Raw genomic sequence first — 25,057 nt, 5'->3', positions numbered from 1 at the left:
GTGGCCTTACTATATGGTGTCCTAGTTACAAACTGAATGAATGACAAAAGGACTTTCCATACTACTCCCTAAAGATTTCCTGCTTTGTGGCTATATGTGAATAATGAATACATTGACATATACAAGGACAATGAGACAAATTATCTAAATTAAATTGTGGTAAAAACAAAGTACTTTAGATATAACAGCAACACAACTGTTCCTTTTCTCTGCCTTCAGGCACAGGTTTACTAGAATTATTTTAGCATCAATTTTCTTACATTGTTTTGCTTATATTTACTAGGGTATTGGTAGATTAGACCTGATCTTGCCAATTTTGACGCAAAGGAGGTTTTGCTATCTACTACAACCTCCATAGTTATGGAAAAATATAAGCAAGAACACCTTTGATTTCTTGCTATACTTAGTAAAATAAATTTTAAATGAAAATTTTCTTGTACCATCTATAACTGAAAAGGCATGACACCAGGGGAATGATTTTGTGTGGTGCTGCAGTAGCACAGACACATAGTTAAAAGTATACATAACAGGTATGAACACAGAGATATATTTTAGATCTTATAAAAAATGACTGCTATTAAGAACTGAAACTTAGCAGAAACTGATGAAAACATCTATATTTAATATGTATCATAAAAATATTAGATACATGTGCTGGGAGAATAAAACATTATTTGAAGAATCAAAAAATTCACATATATCAGGGATGATAGTAACACCTAATTAAATGCCATACTCATATGTCAAATTTTGTTTAGACTGCCCCACCTCCACTCTTCTTTTGCACCTCCTTTCTCTTACTGTTTTAGGAGAGAATAGTTTACTGGTTCAAAGTCTAGTTGTCTGCTTTGCTGCTTATGAGTTTTGTAGCTTTGGGCAAGTTAGTTAAATTCTCTGTACTTCTATTTCCTGATAAGGACAATTATAGGACCTACCATGTGGTGGCTTGAGGACAAAATGAGTTAATACACGTAAAGTGCTCAGATCACTGCTTGGCACACAGTATTCAGTAAGTGTTAGATACTATCATCATCTCTAGAAACTTTTTCTTCTGAGGGCCTTCAATTATAACGAAGACTTTCAGAAACAGTGAAATATTTGTGTCCTTTAGCATTATCACTTTTTGATCTGCAATAAGACATAGATAAGCACAGTATCAACAAGAAGTCACATGATTAGAAAAATGCTAACTAAAATAAAGCTGCAAGCACTAATAACTCTTAGGAGAGAAATGACAGGGGAAGAAAATCACCTGACTCTCTTAACCCTCTGACTTGGGCAAACTGTCTTGGGTAAACAGACATAAAATGTTGGAAGAGCTCATGAGTGGAAATCAAGAGTTGCCAAGTAGGAGTCAAAAATGTGCTTATGGGACACAATTACAGCTTTGCTGTTGCTTCACAGAAACAACGTTTAAGTTTCCTAAAAGTGCTGAGGGGATCACAGGCTGAATCAAGTGACTCAGCAAATCCTGTTAGATGGCAATGTATTCAATGAGTATTCTTCCAACTAAAGTGTTGTAATATTTATAAATATAGAGATTTAAAACTTATAATCAACCAGCTGTTGTGTATTTATTGAGATCTTTAATATCTTAAATATACAAAAAAAAAAAATGGCGGGGTGGGGGGAAGACTAGGCTACAGTAAAGGAGCTAAGCTTATTAAGGATTAAGGATTTAGTTCTTCTGGGACAGCCTTCAGAAACATAAATAGGTCTCAGCTGATGTAAAACATTGTCTAAATCTGCCTTCCCAAGCCAAATTTGACATTACTTTATCAAGATACTCTCTCTCTGTGGAGTCAAAGCAGAAGTTATTATCATGAACCAGAGTTAATTATCATTTTGGGTATTGAGCTAAAGTCAGACCCATTTCTCCTAATTCACATACGTAAAACCTACTTCACTTGATAATCTGAGCCTGTTTTTAAGTGTTTAAATCTCAGGGTCCCCTGATCCTAATCCAGGTGCTCTTTCCCCTCTGTCACACTAATTTTGACTCTGCACATGCTAAGGAACAGCTATCTTTTGAATCTTTAAAAGGAAAAACTCAAACTCCCTATAAGAATGAAACATTCAGCAATTTCATTTGAAATAGTTCAGGGAATGTATTTATTTCAGGCAAACCACACCCATACAGAGGGAGTGCTTTTGGCATATGGCTTTATCTTGTACATTAGGAATGCAATCTGCAGTCACTGAAAAACCACTGTACAATGCCAATTTCACGAGGCAATGGTACTTTAGCTAAAACAGTTGTGTTAGTGAGGTGAGTGGTAGGTATACTTAAAGGCTATGATTTTACTTAATTTATATATCGTTTTTAATAAAAGACAATGGCATCACAGACCCAAAGGAGAGCTGCAGTTTTGCTTTTACATATATTTATAATTAAAATATAACTTTCCCCTGATAAATCAAAAGTACCCATTTAGAAAGAATGTTGCTGCAACAATTTGGGAAAGAACAAGTGACAAACAGATACTTAGAATTTAACACGCAAGCCATTACTCAGATGATACAAGACACGAGCATTGAGGCACATGCAGCCTAGCAGACTTACAGTCTAAATTAATATGAACAAGGGTGTACATGATCTACAAAAAAATCAAAGTAACATAAAGGAAGGTGAGGAGAATCTTTATTTTTAGCATAAATTTGAAGTATATCAGCTTCTTAAGGGATAATTTTCATCAGTATCCAAAGGTATTAATGGCTAAATGAGACAATTATTAACTATAGGCACTAGGTTTAGAGCAGACTTCTAGAACTTTTTAATTTTATATAACTGAAACTTTATACTCATCGAACAATTCTCTATTTCCCTCTCCCCTCACCCCCTGGCAACCATCATTATTTTCTGCTTCTCTAAGTTTGTTTTTTTTTAAATGTCTCATATAAATGGCAACATGTAGTTATTTGTCTGGAAATGAGTTATCTCACTTATCATGCCTTCATGCCTAACCATGTTGCAAAAGGTAAAATTTTATTCTTTAAGGATGAGGAATATTCCATTGTATGTGTACAACAAATTCATTTGTCTGTCACTGCACATTTGAGTTGTTTCCTTACCTTGGCTATTGTGAATAATGCTGCACTGTGCACTTAGTGTTTCGATAAGAGGCTATTTCTTGCCACACATTCACACACAAAATATTTCCTTTCACACAAGGAAATTTTTGGAGGTGATGGATGTTTATTACTTTGTGACATAATAAACATCAAATTGTGTGTATTAAATGTGCAACTTTTGTACACCCCAATAAAGCTGTAAAAAAATTAAAATAAGCCTAAAGATGATCTGGAAACGATGTAATCAAGAGTTACAGGGAGGGGAATTCCTTGGTGGTCCAGTGGTTAGGACTCCATGCTTCCACTGCTTTTATAGTCTTTGCTTTAGAAGACAGACCCTTAAAAACGTTGCTGAGATTTATGTCAAAGAGTGCTCTGCCTGTTTTCCTGCAGAAATTTTATACTATCTGGTTTTACATCACTGTGATTTATGTGAAAGGGTGTTCTGCCAATCTTTCTTCAAGGAGTTTTACAGTATCCATTTTGAGTTTATTTTTGTGTACGGTGTTAGAGAATATTCTAATATCAGTTTTCTACATGTAGCTGTCCAGTTTTCTCAGCACCAATTATTAAGACTGTCTTCTCTCCATTGCATATTCTTGCCTCTTTTTTCATAGATTAGGTGGCCACAGGTATGTTGGTTTATCTCTGGACTTTCTACCCTATTTTACTGATACATATTTCTGGTTTTGGGCCAGTACCATACTGTTTTGATTACTGTAGCTATGTAGCACAGTCTAAGGACAGAGAGCCTGATTCTCCTTTCTCACTTAAGATTTTGTTCATTTGGGCCCTCTCCCTTTTATTTCTTGATGAATCTGGCTAAAAATTTACCAATTTTATCTTTTCAAAGAACTAGTTTTTAGTTTTATTTTTTTTTTTTCAGTTTCTTTCATTTATTTCAGTTCTGATCTTTATGATTTCTCTGCTTCTACTAACTTTGGGTTTTGTTTGTTCTTCTTTATCTAGCTGGTTTAGATGTTCAAGTTAGGTGGTTTATTTGAGATTTTTATTTCCTGAGGTAAGCTTGTGCTGCTATAACCTTCCATCTTAGAAATGTTTTTGCTGCATCCCATAGCTTTCAAACTGTCATGTTTTCATTTTCATTTGTCTTTAGGGATTTTTTAACTTCCTATTTGATTTCTTCAGTGATCCATTTGGTTCTTTAGTTGCATATTTAGCTACCACATATATGTGTGTTTTTTGCAGTTTTTCTCTTGTAGTTGATTTCTAGTTTCATAGCGTTGTGGTCAGAAAAGATGGATGATATGATTTCATATCATATTTTCTTAAATTTACTGAGGCTTGTTTTGTGGCCTAACATGTAATCTATCCTAGAGAATGTTCCATGTGAACTTGAAAAGAATGTGTATCCTGCTGCATTTGGATAGAATGCTCTCTATATGTCATTTATAACACTAAAGATAGCCATCAAATCACAAGAGAAGAGAACAAAAGAAGAAGGGGAAAAAATACCTACAAAAACAAATCCAAAACAATTAACAAAATGGCAATAAGAACATATATATTGATAACTGCCTTAAATATAAATGGACTAAATACTCCAACTAAAAGACATACAGAGGCTGAATGTATACAAAAACAAGACTCATACATATGTTGTCTACAAGAGACTCATTTCAGATCTGAAGACACACAGACTGAAAGTGAGGGGATGAAAAAAGGTATTCTATGGAAATAGAGAGGAAAAGAAAGCCAGAGTAGCAATACTTAGACAAAACTGACTTTAAAATAATGACTGTTAGAACCTCCCTGGTGGTCTAGGGGTAAAGAATCTGCCTGCCAATGTAGGAAACATGGGCTCAATACCTGATCTGGGAAGATTCCACAGGCTGTGGGGCAACTTAGCCTATGAGCCACAACTACTGAGCCCACATATCCTAGGGCCTCTGCTCTGCAACAACAGAAACGGCTGCAAGAAGAAGCCCACACACTGCAACTAGAGAAAGCCCACACACAGCAAAAAAGACCCAGCACAACCAAAAATACATAAATAAAAATTTCCCAAAAGGAAAGTTACAAGAGACAAAGGGCACTATGTAATCATCAAGGGATCAATCCAAGAAGACATAACAATTGCAAAGTCTTTCCCAATAGTATGGTTTTAGACCATGGTATATTTATTATTTTAACACAACTCTTTGAAAACAGGTACTATACCTAACCTTTCTGTTTAACATCAACATGCATACAACAAGTAACCTGTTGATCACGGGACTGTCTACCTACCTCAACCAGCCAGTATCTTATTACTACTGGATATCTGACAGCTTAATGCCTCTGATTTAGCATCCAGAAACAATGACACATAGTATACAGAGAATTTTAGACACAGCCTCGATCACACCTATTAGGATTCATTAGGACATTAATCCACCTTTTTAATTTTCCAATCAAGTTTCAGGAAACTGGGGACTCCCCTGGCAGTCCAGTGGTTGAGACTGTGTTTCCACTGCAGGGGGCATAGGTTTGATTCTCAGCTGGGGAACTAGGATACTGCATGCTGTGCAGTGTGGCCAAAAAAGAAAAAAAAAAAGGTTTTAGGAAACTTACTTGAAATATGATTTATAGGGAGCTGTATAATCAGAATGACTAACAGGAAAAAAGAAATTTCTATTAGTATTACTTGAGGAGAAAAAAAATTCCACAGATTGAAGTTTAATTTTGAAGCTCTGTTCTTTATAAAAATTTAAATACTTGTTAACTTTTAATTGCTGAGTGTTTCAAATAGGTTTCTTTGGTATTTGTAAATGTTTGGCTTATAGTGGTTGTACATATACTTCTAAACTATCAGTGTTACAATTTACTTACATCAGTACTAGTAAATATTACTAGTATGTATTTGAGGAAGCTTTTCTTTCCATATATTCAGCTGTTCTTTTTACTTAAAATAAGAGATGGAAAAGACTGATCAAGAGATAAAAGTAGCAGACATGAAACTCACACCACATGTGATTTGACAAATGGGGGTGAGCCAGCTGCTACTAGCAGCTCATGGAAGCTGTGTTTATTTTATAAATATCTTAATTAAAGTATTTGATTTCAAAGATACAATGCAGTTCCTCAAATATCATACTAGTCAACAGCTGAATTAACATTTTAAAAACTACTAAGCTGTGTCATCTAAACACAAATCTTATAACTGAGCCCTCCCGTATCAACTTATATTCGCAATGAATTATTAGGTCCCACTACGTAATAAAAACAGAAAAACAAAGTCACATTATTTTCATTTAGCTCAAATTACAAAAGTGTATCATTTGTTCAAGAAAATCTTAGAATGGTTTAGTACTTCTCTAAAACATTAGCTACTCTCTTGATGACTACATTAAACACACATCAATTATTATAATAACCATAGTTTTCACTACTTAATTACAAATTTACATCACTATTTAGGTAATAAAATTTACAGAAAATTACTTTAAATAATTTGACCAATATAATTTCTAGTTCTAAAAAATTTTTAAGCAAACTTTTGCTATATCATATTTTGAAGATTTATAGAATGAAGTCATTACACATATTAATCTAACTACATTCTAAGCAGAAATTATTAAATTATTAACCTAAGGCAACAACAACATGGCCCTGAATCAATATTATCATTCTTAAAAACCTAACGTGTTAAGATGTTTCAATTGCTATCCAGTCACCTTTAAAAACTAACTTTATATTTATTTTAAAATGCTCATAAATAACAAAATAAAAAAAGTCATGTAGTATTTGAATGTTTAAAACTTAATTAGAAGGGTACTAAATAATTTTCTATTGATCTGTTTAATTGGCTTTAAAAGTGCAAATCAAAGAAAACAAAACTATACTAGGTTAAATCACCAAAAACTTTAAAAATAACATGGAGAAAATAATTTTACTGCTTTTCTTAAAAACACTTAAATGGTTGTGAAAGCAAGCCAATATAAACTATGATCTCAGAATTGATGAAGACTAAGGAATTTCACCTAGTTAGTAGTGTAAACATACTAACCCATTACAGGACAATGTTCATTCAATAAAAGTCATTTGTGTGTCTATTTGTAAGAAAATCCCACTCCCTTTATTCTCCATAAAGATATAGTAATTTTATGACTGACTATAGCATAAGATAATAGGTTGATCTTAGGTACAGGATAATATACACATTATATATGTATCTGAATATGTGTTCATCAGTATGTATAATTATTAGCTTTACCTACCTCTGTTTCTTCTATTCACCATTAAGTAATGTTTTTCTCCATTTCCAGCAATAAGTGACTTTCCTCCACGATAATGCAATGATTACCTTTTAATTAAGAATATAGAATCTGGGGTTTCCCTAGTGGCTCAGTGGTAAAGAAACCGCCTGTCAATGCATTAGACACAGGTTCGATCCCTGATTCAGGAAAATCCCACATGCTGCAGAGCAACTAAGCCCATGAGCCACAACTACTGAGCCTGTGCTCCAGAGTCCAGGAGCCGCAACTACTGAGAGCCCAGGGTCTGCAACAAGACAGGCCACTGCAACGAGAAGCCTGTGCATCGCAACTAGAGAGTAGCCCCTGCTAGCTGCAACTAGGAAAAAGCCTATGCAGCAACAAAGACCCACCACAGACAAAAACTAAAATAAAATAAATCATATCTATAAAAAATATAGAATCTGAAGAGCAATTATTTAGGTAGAAGAGAAAATTATTCAATTAGAAGCAACTTATTATTATTAGATGGACTATGTAGAAAATGTTTTAAGAGTCAGGTTATTCGGAATTGATTTGGATGGGGCTGAATCTTAAAAATAAAATCTTGGTTCTGTACAGACTTAACATTCATAGTATTGCTCAATGTTATGTCAGTTTCATAAATAAGGGCTAAACTATTATTTATTCTGAAAATTAAGAATTGATGGTTAGAGGAAATATGCTATAGCAGAAGTTGAAATTTTGTTTCAGAATACAATCATTTAAATGAACCTATGTTTCTTTTCAAAATACAGAAGTTATATTCTTTTTCCTTGTAAGTTTTCTTCCTAAAATAAAATTTTTTATAAAGTATGTATCGATTAGGAATGGTCAAAGAAAACAGAATCCTATATTAAGAATGCTTCAAAAGTAATTCTCAAACATTCTTTTTTTTCCAATTTCCTCAAAGAAATGAATAGTACCTATTTTTAACGTATAGCTTTAATACACAAGAAAGTTTTTCAGTTATCTCCAAGCTTTCCCAGGATATAGAAAGTAAGAAACAATATACCAAATATCAGTATGTAGAGTATGAATCCATTTGCATTAAAAATATGCATACATATAGAAGAAAATCTGAGAGGACAGACATAGTGTCCTCATCCTCCCTAGGTGGATGAGATTATGGGTATTTAATTTTCTTATTTTTCTTATTCAATTTTCAAAAATAAGGATGAACTACTCTTAATTTAAAAAAGGAATTCATAAAAAAAACCACTATCTTGCATGATTCTCAACTGTTTTAATATAAAAGCAGAGGAGAAACATAAAACTTCAAGAAAATTTATGTATTTTACACATTACATGAAAATACCTTAATTTTGAACTTCATAGATGGTCCTCACTTGCACAGATCTTGTGTGGAATGTACAAACCATACAATAGAAAAACAAATGTAACATCTTGTAAGGATCAAATATTTTAGCTAAGGTTTTTACTTCCTTGCAGCATGAACCTTTACAAACCAATTTCATAAAACAAAAAAAGTGATAGAAGAAAACTGGATACTTTGATTCTAGAACTACTCATTTTTGGTTGCTATGCTATCTCAAAATAGCTCTGGATTACTAAATTACTTTCTCACCCAGCTTATGCCCAAATATGCTATACCCTTGCATTTTTATTCCTAAGAATTAAATGTCTCTTACTGGTAAGGCTGGATAAATTCTAAGTCCTGAGAATGTGACAGAGAACACAGACCCTGGTCTCATACAGCTATTAATCTATCTGGGATGACAGATAATAAGCAATTGGAAAGCACTACATGCTCTTAAAAACAGAGTTGAGATGAAAATGTGGGCATAGCCTCTAACAGCAGAAGAGGCTTCAGAGAACGCTTCCCAGATGTACTGTGTTTACACTGAGGCCTGAAGGCTAACAAAGTGATAAATGGGTGAACTTCAGAAGAGTGTTCTGACAAACATTTGCAGAGGAAGAGTAATGTTTTCCAGAAAGTGAAACAAGTTCTTTCTAGCTGGAGCATTGGGAGGGGCAGAGAGGAGGTGGTACTATTGAGAGAACCCGGTCTGGAGGCTGCTGGAATAATGTAGACTAAAGCGAAAGTTGCTCAGTCGTGTCTGACTCTTTGTGACCCCATGGATTATACAATCCATGGAATTCTCCAGGCTAGAATGCTGGAGTGGGTAGCTTTTCCCTTCTCCAGGGGATCTTCTCAACCCAGGGATCAAACCCAGGTCTCCCGCATTGCAGGTGGTAATGGCAGAAGTGAAGAGATACAGCAAGATGAGAGAAATTTAGGGGGTTGCACCAACATGATTTGATGAGTGATTTGGAGATGATTCAAAGATGACTCATGAGTTGATGGCTTGAAAACTACTGATATCAGGAATATTCAATGAGAATGGAAATCCAGGACCCTTGGTGCTAGTGGTGGGGCAGGGACTGGGTGACAGTTTGGTGGAAGGGAGTGGAGGTGGACAATGAGGTCAATTATGGATAATATTTTATTTAGGATATCTAAACGATATCCTGATGAATGCTTCCAGTAGGCAATTGGATATATATAATGGATGAGCTAAGATTTGGGTTTAGAGCAAGATATTGATTTGAGAATGATAAACATACAGTTCAATGTTTTCTCAACCTTTTAAAAAATCCATGCCTATTAGATCAGTCAAAAAATAACCTCCCTCCCACCCCCAAATGAGAACAGTTAATGTTGACAGTAAGGATGCCATTGGAATAAATGATGCTTTTCAGGGAAATGGTAGACTGAGAAAAGAGTTTAGCATAGAATCCTGAAGAATACCAATGTCTAAGAGGGAGGCAGGGAGGTCTCCAAAAGAAGAAACTGAGAAGTGAAGTGGTTCCTTCCTCCACTGATTTCTTGTCCTCTAAGGGAAAAGGAATCTGGATGGCTAAGGGGAAAAAATAAGCACCTTCAAAAACCTCTTGTAAGCTTTAGAATCTGCCTAAAAGAAAGCTATTAACTTGCATTTCTCTTGCTGTTGTTGAGGCTAGGCTACAGTTGTACAGAGAGGAAGTAGTGAATGCACTGCAGGGCAAGTAGGAGCTGAGGTGGGTCCTCTTCACCTGTTCAAACAACTTACACAGAAGTCTAACGAAGTTTTTTGCAATTTTTCTTTCTTCTCTTACCCCTTTACCTTCTTTCTCAAACGAAAGTAGAAAAGTAAATGGATGCAAACTCTGCTCCTGATTTTTGGAAAGTGAAGACTAATTCCCACCCAGGCCCCAAGTTTCAAGTTTGCTTGATAAGTGCAATACAATAATTCTAGAAGCAAGTAACTCTAGAAATTTGGTGTATTTCATGACTCCCACAACAACTTTCTTACCCTAGAAAATATCTGGATCAACTCTTCTTAGCTTTTGTGTAAATCCATAGTGTCACAATGGTCTTGACCAGGTCTAGGATATTGAAAGAAAGAAATCTTGGTTTAAATCTGAATGAAAATACAGAATACTGTAAAGCACAGAACTTGAACAGTAGTTCAAGCATGTTTGGGGGCTGACTGCTTATCTAGACTCATAGTATCTCCCAACAGAAAACTTCATAGTTCAGAGAATAGTAACTCTTCATATCAAAGAACATATAATAAGCATTGCTATAAAAAATACTGGCAGCTGTGGGGCTGCCCTTTCACAGAACTACTGATACTTAGTAACAACGTCTTTTTGTGTCTTATGAGTACAGTCGATAAAAGAAAATACTGTGCTATACAGTTTCATCTGTAATTGTACTTAATTTTTAGTAAAGTTTGATTTTAGCCTTTACTGTCAAGTCAATGATCTGACTCAGAGAAAATTATGATGACTACCATAATTTTAAATATTATATTAAGTACAGTTTTGGAAAATGCACTCAGTATACTGGATATATGATATGTAGTATTTACTCTTATTGTTATCCTTGGTGCTGTTACTAAATCAATCAAGCCATATTACACATTAGAACCATAGAGTGTTTAAGGATGAACTTTTTATTCTATATGCCTGTTACAGAATAAAAAAGGAGGGGGAATAGTGTGTCACAAAGTTCTATGACAATTTCCATAGCTAGAAGAATTAAAAATTAAGGGCGAAAGAATAACATAGAAGTCAATACCGACCAAAATGTCCAGCAATACTATTTTCATCTGAAATAATTTAGGAAGTAAAAGTCTGTGTTGAAAGATAAGTAGTGCATCCAAATAGATCACTCCAGTTGAGTCAACTGTTTGTGATTCTATTTTTTTTTCTTTAAATCAAAAAAGGCAACTGACATTACCATTTTATTCTTAAATAGGAAGAAAAAATAACTGGGGATGACTACCAAAATGTTAACTTAAATTCTGTTTTATCAAACTCCTTAAGTAACTAAATAAACATTTAAATATAATTTCTATTATCAGCATTTAACAGCTAATAATCATTACTCAAATTAGATTCCACTGATATTAGTTGTATCAACAACTTGTCAAATATAGAAATGGTCTATGTTTGAGAAAATTATTTCAAAGTCCAAATATATAGCTTTGAAGCCACACAACCATTCTTAAGGTTAGGACAAGACACGTACCAAGTATGTTTAGGGGCATTAGGATTTAATTCCTCAGTGGCCCTTAAAGTTTAGTGCTGATATTAATGATTCAAAGTGGGTCCAGATATTTATATACAAATTCTCACACCTCAGGATTCATGTAAATAATTTATGTCAATTACCTTTGAAATTACTGCCAAAAGATGTTTTTAAAACCACTGGATAATGCTTGCTTCCTAACTTTTAACTTTTCCCTGAACACCCATTATAAAATCATTTACTTTATCTGTAGGAGAAGCAAATTACTTGATTATAACCCTCTACCATCTCAAAAAAACTGAATAACGTAGAAGAGATAGAAAGGCATCGAGACCTTGGGTAGTCCTTCAGTTATATTGCTTAGCAGCACAGCAACAAGAGAGTGATGACAGACAGCAATTGTTCTAATCTAGGTCAATACAACAGCCAAAATACTTTGTAAACACTTTCTTTGGCTCTTTCTGGAGATCAACACTGTTCTGATTAAAGAGCATGAGAAAGACTTGATAGCACTGTAAGGGTTCAACAATATGTACTTATCTTTTATCCAAGAGTCTTAAAATCACCTAATACTAATCATAACCCAGTAACTGAGAGAGGTAGGTACTAAGGTAAACTGCAAAGGCCAAGAACAGAAATTCGGAGTGTGGGCCACTGAATAATATTTATGAGCTAAAGACTGCTGCCTTATATAGCTCTGAATATGTAAAAATGAAGTATTATCTACTATCCTTTAAGAAACTCAAACTCAGCATAACAGGGAAATACTTTTTCTTACTATGTTTCATTTGTATTTGTACCAACGTGTTAACAAGATAATACCTTTTCTTACTGTTCCATTTGTTATTTGTACCTAATTTTTACAGAAGTTTGATTAATTCAAGTTTGGTTTTCAGAAGACACTGTTTAGCCATTGATCTTAACCAGAGAAAACTATAGTGACATAGAATTTTAGACATTACATTATTTTAAATATTAGATTAAAAGTCTATAGTTTCCCATGTGCCAATTATTTGAATTATCTTTCCATTGAAGGGTTTGTGTTATACTATACACACCATCTTCCTTGTGACCAAGAGTTGAATTTGTGAGATGGATGCTTAAGGTGCAATCTGTAGCCATGAATAAATAGTTCTGTGTATGTGTGTAAAGTTAACAAACACTTGCAAGGACTGACGTCCTGTCTTTAGCCTCGTTAGCACCATGTACCAACTGTATTAACTGGTTGAAACTGTAAGATAGAGAGTGAAAACTAAAGGAACAGAACAAAGAAAGGTTATATTTCATCATCTCAAGGTTTCACAGAGATGATGCAGGTTTACAATTCAAATTTCCATCCCCTGAAAAATGACTTCTTAGATAACTCAACTCTCAAAACCCAGAAATGCAGTAACCTGAAATTATTCTAATCTAAAACCTTTACAGAATAATCAATTACTACAACTTATGTTCACTGTGAGGAATACATAGCTATATAAAATATAGCTACACAAAAAAGAACTCAGTGTAAAAACATTTTTTAAAGCAAGAAGATGCGTGTTTCAGATTCACATTAGTAGTGGCTAATTGGGTAAATGCTTACATTTCTGATTTACATTCAAGTGCTTAAAAGGATTACTGCACAGAAATTCAATTACTAAAAGTCTTTGTTCAGATGCCTCTCAGGCTTATTAAAGATGAGATGATACAAGAACCACCAACAGTGGTATTTAAACCCCAATTACTTTCAAGGTAAACGTATGCAGCTGTTAAGACATTCCAGAAGTGAAGTTCTCTGATACTAAAAATGGTATTAAAATAAAAGAGAGACCTCATACAGTCTGCTGGCATTTCATACCAACCTTTGGAGGAGGTAGTAAAGTGTTGGAATTTAAAACACAAGGTCAGTACTAAGTGTAAACATTTCTAACGCATTGTATGTAATTCTTTAAACATATGTAGTGAAAAAAGTAGAATTCATATAAAATCAGAACTTAAAAGAGCAAAAAATAGAAATAATTAGTGAATTTACTCAAACGAAGAAAACTTAAATGATACAGAACTGAAACTATCAGAAATCTATATACAATAAAAAGTGAATATAAATTAGTCAATTCCATAGACATTTCCAGTTAAGCATTCATACAAATACAGATTCACCTTCTTCTTATATATAGGAGTAACACATACATACATATATGACATGATTCTGGCAAAAAAAAAATCAGAGATACTAAAAATATTCTCAAGTTTTAAGAATGGTGTGGAATAAGCTTTAACAACATTCTACGTGAATGGAAACCCCTGATTTAATTCCATGATTTTATCATGCCAGAAACATGGTTGCTTTTAATTTTCTTAAACAGATATTGGTATCATACACATTGGCTTATTAATAATTAAGGCATTTTGCATACACAGTATCTCAATGTGAACAAAAAATTTTTAGTACTGATTATTTGCTATAATGGTTTAAACTTTCAAAGTCTTTTCAACATAAGAAAATAGTAGCTGCACACATTTAAGTGTTTTCTTATAAAACACAATCTTAAAAAAAAAGTAATGATGATTGGTCTCTGTGATTCCTAGTAATAAGTCCTGTCTTATTTTTCACACAGTATAAATTATATTCTTATGCAGGATTGCATTAAGACCCAGTAGTTCTTAAACAATGTTACCAAATAACCATATAAATCCCAAACGCAGCAAAGATGAACAATCTTCGTAGTGCACTTTCACCTCATTGAAGCTGAAGCTGCTCCTTTTGGATCTTTTTCCACTTCAATGTGAAGTAGATGGGTAGCATTTCATTAGTGGTTTCATCATACGTTTCTTTAAAGGAAAAAATGGTTTTGATTTCTTCCATAGTTCACAGTTCTCAGATGAGATATTTTTGGGGAAATCATATAGTCCAAGGATGTTTTGTATAGCCAAATGCTATAGATGAAGTCTCTCAATGCAACTGTAATAAATAAGCATCTACATCCTTAGAGAATAAAACAGAAACATTTCATTAGCCTGTACTGTAAATACACATATACACACCCCATTTTCTTCTCCCTTTTTGTCACTTGTTTTGCCTTAGTGACCCTTTGAGGGCAAAAGATCTACCCTACTCAAAATTTTATTTGCATTCTGGTAGCACACAGCATGTGCTCAGGAAGTGGTTGCAAAGGGCTTAGGGAATGTTCTAGTTTCTGTTATCAAACAACTCTGCTTTTACAGCTAAGCAAGATCATTACATCATTCACAGCAGTTCCTTCAGTGCTATATAAACGCCAGGCCAGCTTGATGATGACCATTCTGATTTCTACCCTCAAAAAATTACAATGAGGGTTTAATATTGTTAAGGAGGTTTTATCATAGCTTAAGGAACTTCACAGAACTTTTAATCACTCAATATTGTTTGTAATAACAAATACAGTACCTTGCAAATTTCTAAAGAAAAAATCTTTCAGTTCTACTACTAAGAATACAAGGTACTTTCAGAATAATGTGATATATCATGTATTCTATTTTCTATCAACTTTTACTTCATTTTCCCTGTTAACAAAAGAACAACAAATAAAATAATAATTTAAAAACTTTAGGAAATTGATTCTGTTCATATAATTTTCATCACTAAGAATTCTACAGAGTAAAATTATACACATTGGTATAACATATTTGCTTGATACAAGATTATCCTTACTTTCATGAAGGTATTTCAAGAAAAATTTTGTAAGTCAGTCCAAGACGTAAATCCTTTTTTTAAGAACATGATATTTTTTAAACCAGAGGAAGTTTTTATATTTCTGGCTTAATGCCCATTTATATGATAGCAGTATGCCCAATATAAGGGTGGAAATACTTTTTAACAATGATTTACTTTTGCAATTGTATTTTAACTATCAATGTTTTCTGGAGTTTAAATATTAAAATCCAAAATAGTAATGTACTTTTTCCTTTAAGATCAAGCAAATCAATAAAGAATGATGTCAAATTCATACTGTGATTTGAACAATTTAACTTTCCTCTAAAAGTATGGCATTAGCAAAAGTGAAGTTAAAAATATTCCCAAACTATTTGACTACATTCCTCACCCCTTGCTTCCTGAGTATCACTGCCATTTCAGACGCCTTCCTAACCTGAGTTCTTAACTTTTTTCCAAATATTTTTCTGTAATTGGAGCAAGGTCATTAAATACCTACTAGCACATATTTATGGCTGTATATGAAACACATTCAATGACTAATTCTTGCGTTCCTTGCCAAAGTCATATTCATATCCAGAACACCTTAAGTGTTTATAAATATGAAACTGAATTTAGACCTTATTAGAGTAGTACTTAACTGGACATTCGAATGAGTTCATTTATGATTGCATAATACTATTACATTATTTCAAATTTTAAGCTTAAATATAAATTACCTTGGCTATATTACCAGTATATCCTGGAACCGAAGTAAGATGGTTTTCCTGTTCCCACAACCCACTTAATTGCTGTTTTAAAATCTGAATATTTCTAGGAGAAAAAATGAAGAAAAAATACAAATATAATAAGTTATGGACTTTGGTAGCTAATATACTTAATGAAAATAGCTTAAAAATTTTCAAGTCTTCTTCAGGATAGAATTATACCATTTGAAGTCAAGCAACTCTTTCAACTAGTACATGTCAATCATGGAAACTAAAGGTTACTCAGTTGTTAAAGCAAGTAAGAAAACAATGAGGCATTTGGGACATTTGGACATCTAGTTCTTGGGTATGAAGTGGGGAAATCCTAAGAGCCTAGAAAGCAAATTATGGACTGAAAGGAAACTGTTGGGATTATGTATTTTACAGTTTCATGATAATCTGGCTCGTTTGGTAGAACACCCACACACTTTCACATCAAGACAATACTCAAACTATGATTATAATACAGTTTTTAGAACTGTAATCATCCACATTGGATTCTTATGTTAATATCCTTTGGCTATCTGGTCCAGATAGCCAAAGGATGCCCCCAGGATGACTCCATTCCTGGGTCTCAATTTTACTCCACCAAAGGTCATCTCTTTTTCTCTCTCACTCCTTTATAATGGATATAAAGGTTTTGTCTCTCTCACTCCTTTATAATGGATGTAAGTCTGCGCTTTTGCCTTCCAAAAGGGTATGGTTCTGCCATAACAGTAGACACAGGGGGTGGTTACTGGGCTCTGGAATTCAACTTTCACATGTAACATTCCAAATATGAATAGTATCCCAATTTATTATTTCTCTGAAAATGAAAAGAATGAGTATTATATACTGACAATCTGCTTCACTGACTATGTTAAAGCCTTTGACTGTGTGGACTACAACAAAATGTGGACAATTCTTTAAGAGATGAGAATACCAGACCACCTTATCTGCCTTCTTAGAAAGCTGTATGCAGGTCAAGAAGCACCATTTTGAACCAGACATGGAAAAACAGACTGGTTCAACACTAGAAAAGGAGTATGTCAAGGCTGTATACTGTCACCCTGCTTATTTAACTTCTATGCAAAGCACATCATGCAAAATGCCAGGCTGCATGAATCACAAACTGGAATCAAGACTGCCAGAAGAAACAACCTTAGATATGCAAATGATACCGTTCTAATGGCAGAAAGCAAAGAGGAACTAAAAAGCCTCTTGATAAAAGTGAAAGAGGAGAGTGAAAAAGCTGGCTTAGAACTCAACATTCAAAAAAACTAAGATCATGGCATCTGGTCCCAACATTTCATGGCAAACAGATGGAGAATAGTGGAAACAGTGGTAGAGTTTATTTTCTTGGGCTCCAGAATCATTGAGGATGGTGATTGCAGCCATGAAATTAAAAGACACTTGCTCCTTGGAAGACGAGCTATGACAAACCTAGACAGTATATTAAAAAGCAGAGACGTCACTTTGCTTAACAAAGGTCCATACAGTCAAAGCTATGGTTTTTCCAGTAGATGTGTACGGGTGTGAGAGGGGTACCATAAAGAAGGCTGAGCGCAGAAGAATTGATGCTTTCGAACTGTGGCGCTGGAAAAGACTCTTGAGAGTCCCTTGGACTGCAAGGAGATCAAACCAGTCAATCCCAAAGGAAATCAACCCTGAATATTCACTGGAGGATTGATGCTAAAGCTGAAGCTCTGATACTCTGGCCACCTGATGTGAAGGACCAACTCACTGGAAAAGACCCTGATGCTGGGAAAAACTGAAGGCAGGAGAAGGGGGTGACAGAGAATGAGATGGTTGGATGGCATCACTGACATGAGTTTGAGCAAACTCGGATATAGTGAAGACCAGGGAAGCCTGGAGTGCTGCAGTCCACGGGGTTGCAAAGAGTTGGACACAACGTAGCGAATGAACAACTGATAATCACATAATAAAATTATCACCTAGGTTAATCAAGCTACTTTCCTAAAAAAAAAGTCTTTAGTAACATGAGTTTATCTTTAAAGGTATACTCACCCATCATTCACAATTTCTGTTTTGGATGATAGTTCTGACCACCACCTTTTTATGACTGCTTGAAGCCAGTTTAAACCAACTATTATATACCTGAAATGACATTTTGTTACAAAATTCACGTGTTTTCATCCAAGAAGCCTTTAGAAAAGATGATACTCTACCTGCCTCAAAAAATGCATACACACTGATTAAAAAACACACAGACACACCTTTAAAAATTAATTTTTCACTACTTTCACCAAACTGTATATTATGTAACATGTTTATAGATAGTTTTCTAATTGTTCTTTAGTCAGTCTATATTCTTAAAACAGAAACCATGTATGTCTCAGGGAGCTCAATCTACCATTATGTACTTGTAAGGCACAAAATCAAGGATGTTGAAAAGAGAAAAATGAATTGAGATTCAGATTAGCACTTACTCTTCAAATCTGCTTTTAAGTAATGACTTTACTAGAGGCAACAAATCTACACAGCAGCCAAGTGAGATGTACTGTTTTTCTTCCTGTAAACTAAAATAAATAAATACTAAGTTATAAAAATATGAACAGGTTGTAGTCTGTTCTTCTTTAAACTTCCTTTTTTTCTGAAAAAATGTCTTCTTACCTATTGGTGAGCACGGGAAGGCAATCCACTACAACTCCAAGGTCCTCTATCCTGTGGGAACAAAACTGCTTAGAGAGCTGATTTCCTTTCATATTATAACCATCACACTGCTTTTGAGAAATTTACTCACTCAACAAATGATCTGAGTGTCTATGAGTCAAGTGTTAGGGATACATCAGTGAACAGAAAGACAGGGCTTGCATTTCAATGCATGTGTGAGTAAGGGAGGAGGGTGGAGAGGGCAGCAACAGACAATAAACAAATGAAGTACATAAAGCATGCTGATGGTGAGAAGTACTGTGGAAAAAATAAAATGGAAAAGAGAGACAGAGAGTGGAAAAAATATATACATGTAAATAAGGTGGTCAAGGAAGGCCTAACCAAGGTAACATTTGCGGAGACAAATACAGTGAGAAGGTAATGGTTAAAATTTTTACTGAAAGGAAATTTTTTACAAGGTTGGTTTTTGCATAATGGTATCTCTTAGTTTGATAGATAAGAATCTTAGTCAGAGAAGGTAAAATGTTTGTTTAATATGATAGAACAAATGGTTTTCTGTATTTTGGTTACTTAGACTTTGGATAAATATAATTTAAAACATACTGTCACTATGAAGCTAAACATAGGAAGTTTAAAATTTTAACCAGTATAACATAAAGAAGAGATAATACACTGGAAATTACTTTTACTGAACAAAACCATTAAGGGTCACACTTACCTTACCAAATATGCTACAAGTTCACTAATACTTCTCTTTCTCCAGAAAGTTAAAGCTACATTCAATCTCAAATTCCTGCTGAACAAAACCTGTGCCATTGTTTCATGGTCCTGAGAAACCTGAAAGGCAGTAATCTAATTTGTTAAAAAGCACACCAAGGTATGACATAAAATCATCTTTTTCAATTAAATTATTCTGGTAGACATATTTTAAAATTATGCAAAGGTTATTCCTTTTACTGGCCCACAAAAAGAAATATTGCAGTGAACATAGTAAACAAATGATTTGAAACAATTTATGACCTGTTAATTTTTTATCAATACTTTTTCTTATTTGTTACTATTTCCTTTTAAATCTCAATAATTCATAGAATAAATTATTTTTACTCACCTACAAACCTAGGATTTAATTTATAATGTGAATTAAAGGAAACGGTAACCATACAGGCTAGTCATTATCAACTAAATAGGATGAATAGGGAAACACAAAAATTCAGTTTTATGACAAGATTTAAATCATTCATTTTTTTCTATATAATTAAGGTAACATATTCCTGTTGCAAAAAGTTCAAGTAGCACAAAACTTTATAAAATAAGTAATTTCTACTTATCCACAAAAATATTTATATAACTCCTGAGAAGTAATCACTGTTAACACGCTGGTGAGTATCTTTCAAACCTCTTTGTAGACAAAGACAAATTAGGCAGGTAAAAAATTAAAATATTCTAATATCTATATTTTTGAAAACTTTGTTTTTTCACTTAAATAATATGAAAGATTTTTCAATATCAAAACATAGACCACTAGAGAAGGAAATGGCAACCCACTCCAGTATTCTTGCCTGGAAGATCACATGGACAGAGGAGCCTAGTGGGCTACAGTCCATGGGGTTGCAAAAGAATCAGACACGACTTAGTTCCTCAACAACAACATCAAAATATATTACAAAACCATAGTAACTGAAACAGTGTGACACTGACAAGAAGACAGATAACAGCACATTAAAGAAACCAGACACAGACAAATGTATACAACAATGTACCGCAAACATCACATAAAGATAATTCTAAAAACTTCTTAATAGACCAGATAAATTGAATGTCCATTTGGAAAACAATGAATGTTGACACTACTTCCTAACATACAAAAACTTAAACTCCAGATGTAGTATCAAAATGTGAAATAAAAATGCTTTTTGAAGGAAAAAACAACAACAACACATAAATTAGTCTCATACAATTACATATTGGCCAGTCTTTATGAACCACAATTTTAGACTGATTCTGGTATTTCCCTATTAACACTGTGCATCAATGAACACCTTGTGTATGTAAATATGTACACTTGCACAAAAACTTCCGTAGGATTAATTTTAGAGCTGGAATAGCTAGATCTAATTTTTTTTCAATAACAGATTAAGATACCATTCATACACCATAAATTTACCCATTTAAAATGCACAATTCAGTAATTTTTAGTACATTGACAGAATTGTGCAAGCACCACCATAATGAATTTTAGAACCTTCTCATCACTTCCAAAAGAAACCCTGGACTCCATTCTCCCCTCTCTCCAGCTATTCACAACTATTGGTCTATTTTCTGTCTCTATGAAAGTGAAAGTCGCTCAGTTGTGTCTGACTCCTTGCAACCCCATGGACTGGGACTATACAGTCCATGGAATTCTCTAGGCCACAATACTGGAATGGGTAGCCTTTCCCTTCTCCAGGGGATGTTCCTAATCCAGGGATTGAACCCAGGTCTCCCGCATTCCAGGTGGATTCTTTACTAGCTGAGCCACAAGGGAAGCCCAAGAGTACTGGAGTGGGTAGCCTATCTCTTCTCCAGCAGATCTTCCAACCCAGGAATCTAATTGGGGTCTCCTGCATTGCAGGCAGATTCTTTACCAACTGAGCTGTACCTAATCTGGATGATTCACATAAACTGAATCATATACGACCTTCTTTAATGTGTGGCTTCTTTCACACAGATGTTTTCAAGATTTATATAGAGTGTAGCATATATTGGGATTTTACTCCTTTTTAATGATCAAATAATTTTCTATTATATGGCCTGTGAGATTTTACTTAGTCATAGCCAGGTGATGAACAATTGGATGGTTTCCACTTGGGGCTATTAAAAAGTGCTATGAGTATCTGGTAAGTATCTGTGTGGACTTTTCAATTCTCTTGGTATATAGCTACGAGTGCAACTGTTGGATGAAAAGGTTGTGTGTATTTGAACTTTGACAAAATAAGATAGCATCACTTTTAAATTTAGGTTTTCAGAGAAGGCACTAGCCAATCAGGAAAAAAACTCTGAAACAACAAAAGAACAATTAATAAACCTATTAGTTAAGCACAGGGTTAATGAAGGTTTGTGGAAAGTAGTCAAAATGGGAGCTAAGTAAAAGGGGGGCCTTTAAAAATGCCACACTAAAAAAAAAATGTGGCACTAATACAAATGTATAACTGAGGCTTTTTTTTTTAAAGGCATTTTCACTAAGAATGTTTACTGCCTCAGTTCAATTGAGGAACCAATGCAGGTCCCAATCTAGGCCATATTTCTGGACCATATATTTAAAATGTTCTTTTTCTTCAGGGCATGTAGTTTCTTTGATTTTCTAATCTGTGTTGGTTTCATCACTTCTATAACTACATGAAAGAAGGGGCAGTGTCTGTTTTTCACCTACCAATCTGTTTCTCAGAGCCTCAGAATACACTGCATAGCAGGGAGCCATCAAATAAATATTTGTGAATGAATTAGTATGACAGCAGTCCTCAATTTTAACACTAAGGTTTAGGTACCACCTGTTTCTCCAGGGCTCATGAAAATTCACTACTATGTCAAATTCTCCTTGCTCGCTCTTTTCTCACAGATACTATAGACACTTACTTCACCTCTCCTAGCATTACTAACTTTCTATTACTCTGGGACCTTATTTTTACAAGAACATTTTCACTGACAAATGGAATCCTTTTTTGTTATCATTTAATTATGGTTTTAGTTAGTAACACTTTGTTTTTTGCTGTTCTTTCACATTATTTGCTTGTAATTATTATCCTACATATGATGCTCATTTTTATTCATCTACACATGATGATTTTAATATAAACAGTTTTTTCTTTTTTGCTTGTATGCCACAAAAATGTTTTTCAAACTGTCATGTCAGAGAGAAACAATACTAAGTTTACCAAACCATAGTTTAAGAAATTAAGGTACATTCATGCACTATAATGTTATGTATACATTAATTGGGCTTCCCTGGTGGCTCATCAGTAATATCTTCGTATGGTGACAGATGATAACTAGACTTATTGTGGTAATCATTTCAATAGATATAGCAATATCAAACCACTACATTATATATCAGGACCTAACATAGTGTTGTATGTCTATTATATATAAAAGCAAACTCATAAACTCATAAATTCCCATTTCTGAAAGAGATAGGAATACCAGACCACCTGACCTGCCTCTTGAGAAATCTGTAGGAAGGTCAGGAAGCAACAGATAGAACTGGACATGGAACAACAGACTGGTTCCAAATAGGAAAAGGAGTACATCAAGGCTGTACGTTGTCACCCTGCTTATTTAACTCGTATGCAGAGTACATCATGAGAAACGCTGGGCTGGAGGAAGCACAAGTTGGAATCAAGATTGCCAGGGGAAATATCAATAACCTCAGATATGCAGACGACACCACCCTTATGGCAGAAAGTGAAGAAGAACTAAAGAGCCTCTTGATGAAAGTGAAAGAGGAGAGTGAAAAAGTTGGCTTAAAGCTCAACATTCAGAAAACGAAGATCATGGCATCCAGTCCTATCACTTCATGGCAAATAGATGGGGAAACAGTGGAAACAGTGGCTGATTTTATTCTTCTGGGCTCCAAAATCATGGCAGATGGTGACTGTAGCCATGAAATTAAGAGACACTTACTCCTTGGAAGGAAAGTTATGACAAACCTAGACAACATATTAAAAAGCAGAGACATTACTTTGCCAACAAAGGTCCGTCTAGTCAAGGCTGTGGTTTTTCCAGTAGTCATGTATGGATGTGAGAGTTGGACTGTAAAGAAAGCTGAGCGCCAAAGAATTGATGCTTTTGAACTGTGGTGTTGGAGAAGACTCTTGAGAGTCCCTTGGACTGCAAGGAGATCCAAACAGTCCATCCTAAAGGAGATCAGTCCTGGGTGTTCATTGGAAGGACTGATGTTGAAGCTGAAACTCCAATGCTTTGGCCACCTCATGCGAAGAGCTGACTCATTGGAAAAGACGCTGATGCTGGGAAAGATTGAGGGCAGGAGAAGAAGGGGATGACAGAGGATGAGATGGTTGGATGGCATCACCAACTCAATGGACATGAGTTTGGGTAAACTCTAGGAGTTAGTGATGGACAGGGAGGCCTGGAGTGCTGCGGTCCATGGGGTCGCAAAGAGTCAGACACGACTGAGCTACTGAACTGAACTCATAAACAAACTCACAGAAAAGATCAGATTTCTGATTACCAGAGGCAAACATGAGTGGTTGAGGGGGAACTGCAGGAAGACAGTCAAAGGTACAAACTTCTAGCTGTAAGTACTAGCAATGTAATGTATAATTTGGTAAATATAATGAACACTGCTGTGTGTTATATATAAAAGCTGTTAAGAGAACAAATCCTAAGAGATCTCATCACAAGGAAAAAAATTCTTTTTCCATTTCTAAAATTTTGTATCTATACATGATGAATGTTTGCTAAATTTAATGCAGTGTTCATTTCATGACATAAATAATTGTGAGGATACCAAATGCTGTGTGTCAATTATATCTCAGTAAAACTGGAAGGGAAAAACTGTACAAATGTTATCTAATTACATGGAAAAATATTAAAATTTATTAAACATAAAAACCAAGTTATCAAACAATATGTATAATATGAAAAGATACATCAAAAACTTAACATTGCTATCTATAGATGTTGAGCTTATGGATAATTGTTTCCTTTAGGTTTATTTTGTACAACATATACAATAAATGTAATAATTATTTTAAACTTATGTGTTTATAAATTTTTTATCAAACCATTCTTTCAAATGACCATTTTTAAAACATTTGTTTTCCTGAGTTATAATTTACATACCTTAAAACTCACATACTGAAAGTAAGTAATTCAAAGATTTTAAATAAATTTATGTATGGAGTTGTGCAACCATCACCACAGTCCAGTTTTAGAACATTTCTATTACCCAAAACAATTCCCATAAGCCCATTCAAACAACTAACTTTGCCTGAGCCAGAAGAGCAGCAAAACTAAGCAGGTTTGCCTTAGCAAAGTTTCCAACGGCAACTTTGGCAGCCCAGCAAAATGTGCCTGGATAACTGGCTCCGTGGTCTACTTTTTATGCAAGATTTCTGATCTTTTCCCTTTCTTTAAATCTCTACTGGGTAACTTGCCATTCTGGAAATTTATAGCAGCTTGTCAA

General features: G+C 34.4%; 1 protein-coding gene across 3 annotated transcripts in view; it reads right to left on the bottom strand.

Annotated features, from left to right (window-relative positions):
* Positions 1 to 11,248: 11,248 nt before the first annotated feature.
* Positions 11,249 to 25,057, bottom strand: part of KATNBL1 (katanin regulatory subunit B1 like 1) — a 51,478-nt gene continuing 37,669 nt past the window's right edge. For 2 of the 3 annotated variants that reach the window (XM_081507030.1, XM_081507029.1), the window contains 6 exons: positions 19,595 to 19,713; positions 18,877 to 18,927; positions 18,693 to 18,782; positions 18,271 to 18,360; positions 16,237 to 16,330; positions 11,249 to 14,812 (listed from right to left, as the gene is read on the bottom strand). In XM_081507030.1, the coding sequence (XP_081363156.1) occupies positions 14,780 to 14,812; positions 16,237 to 16,330; positions 18,271 to 18,360; positions 18,693 to 18,782; positions 18,877 to 18,927; positions 19,595 to 19,713 (477 nt within the window). In that variant the 3' untranslated portion in view covers positions 11,249 to 14,779. Of the gene's footprint in view, positions 14,845 to 16,202; positions 16,331 to 18,270; positions 18,361 to 18,692; positions 18,783 to 18,876; positions 18,928 to 19,594; positions 19,714 to 25,057 lie in introns of all 3 variants that reach the window. The other variant, XM_081507031.1, reaches the window with a different exon arrangement.

The sequence above is a fragment of the Giraffa tippelskirchi genome, chromosome 7 (genome assembly GCF_054371585.1).
Source record: "Giraffa tippelskirchi isolate mGirTip1 chromosome 7, T2T-mGirTip1v1.2.pri, whole genome shotgun sequence".
NCBI classification, from domain to species: Eukaryota; Metazoa; Chordata; class Mammalia; order Artiodactyla; family Giraffidae; genus Giraffa; species Giraffa tippelskirchi.
Note: the sequence above shows the minus strand (reverse complement) of the source record. Positions and strands in the feature narration are given on the sequence as shown.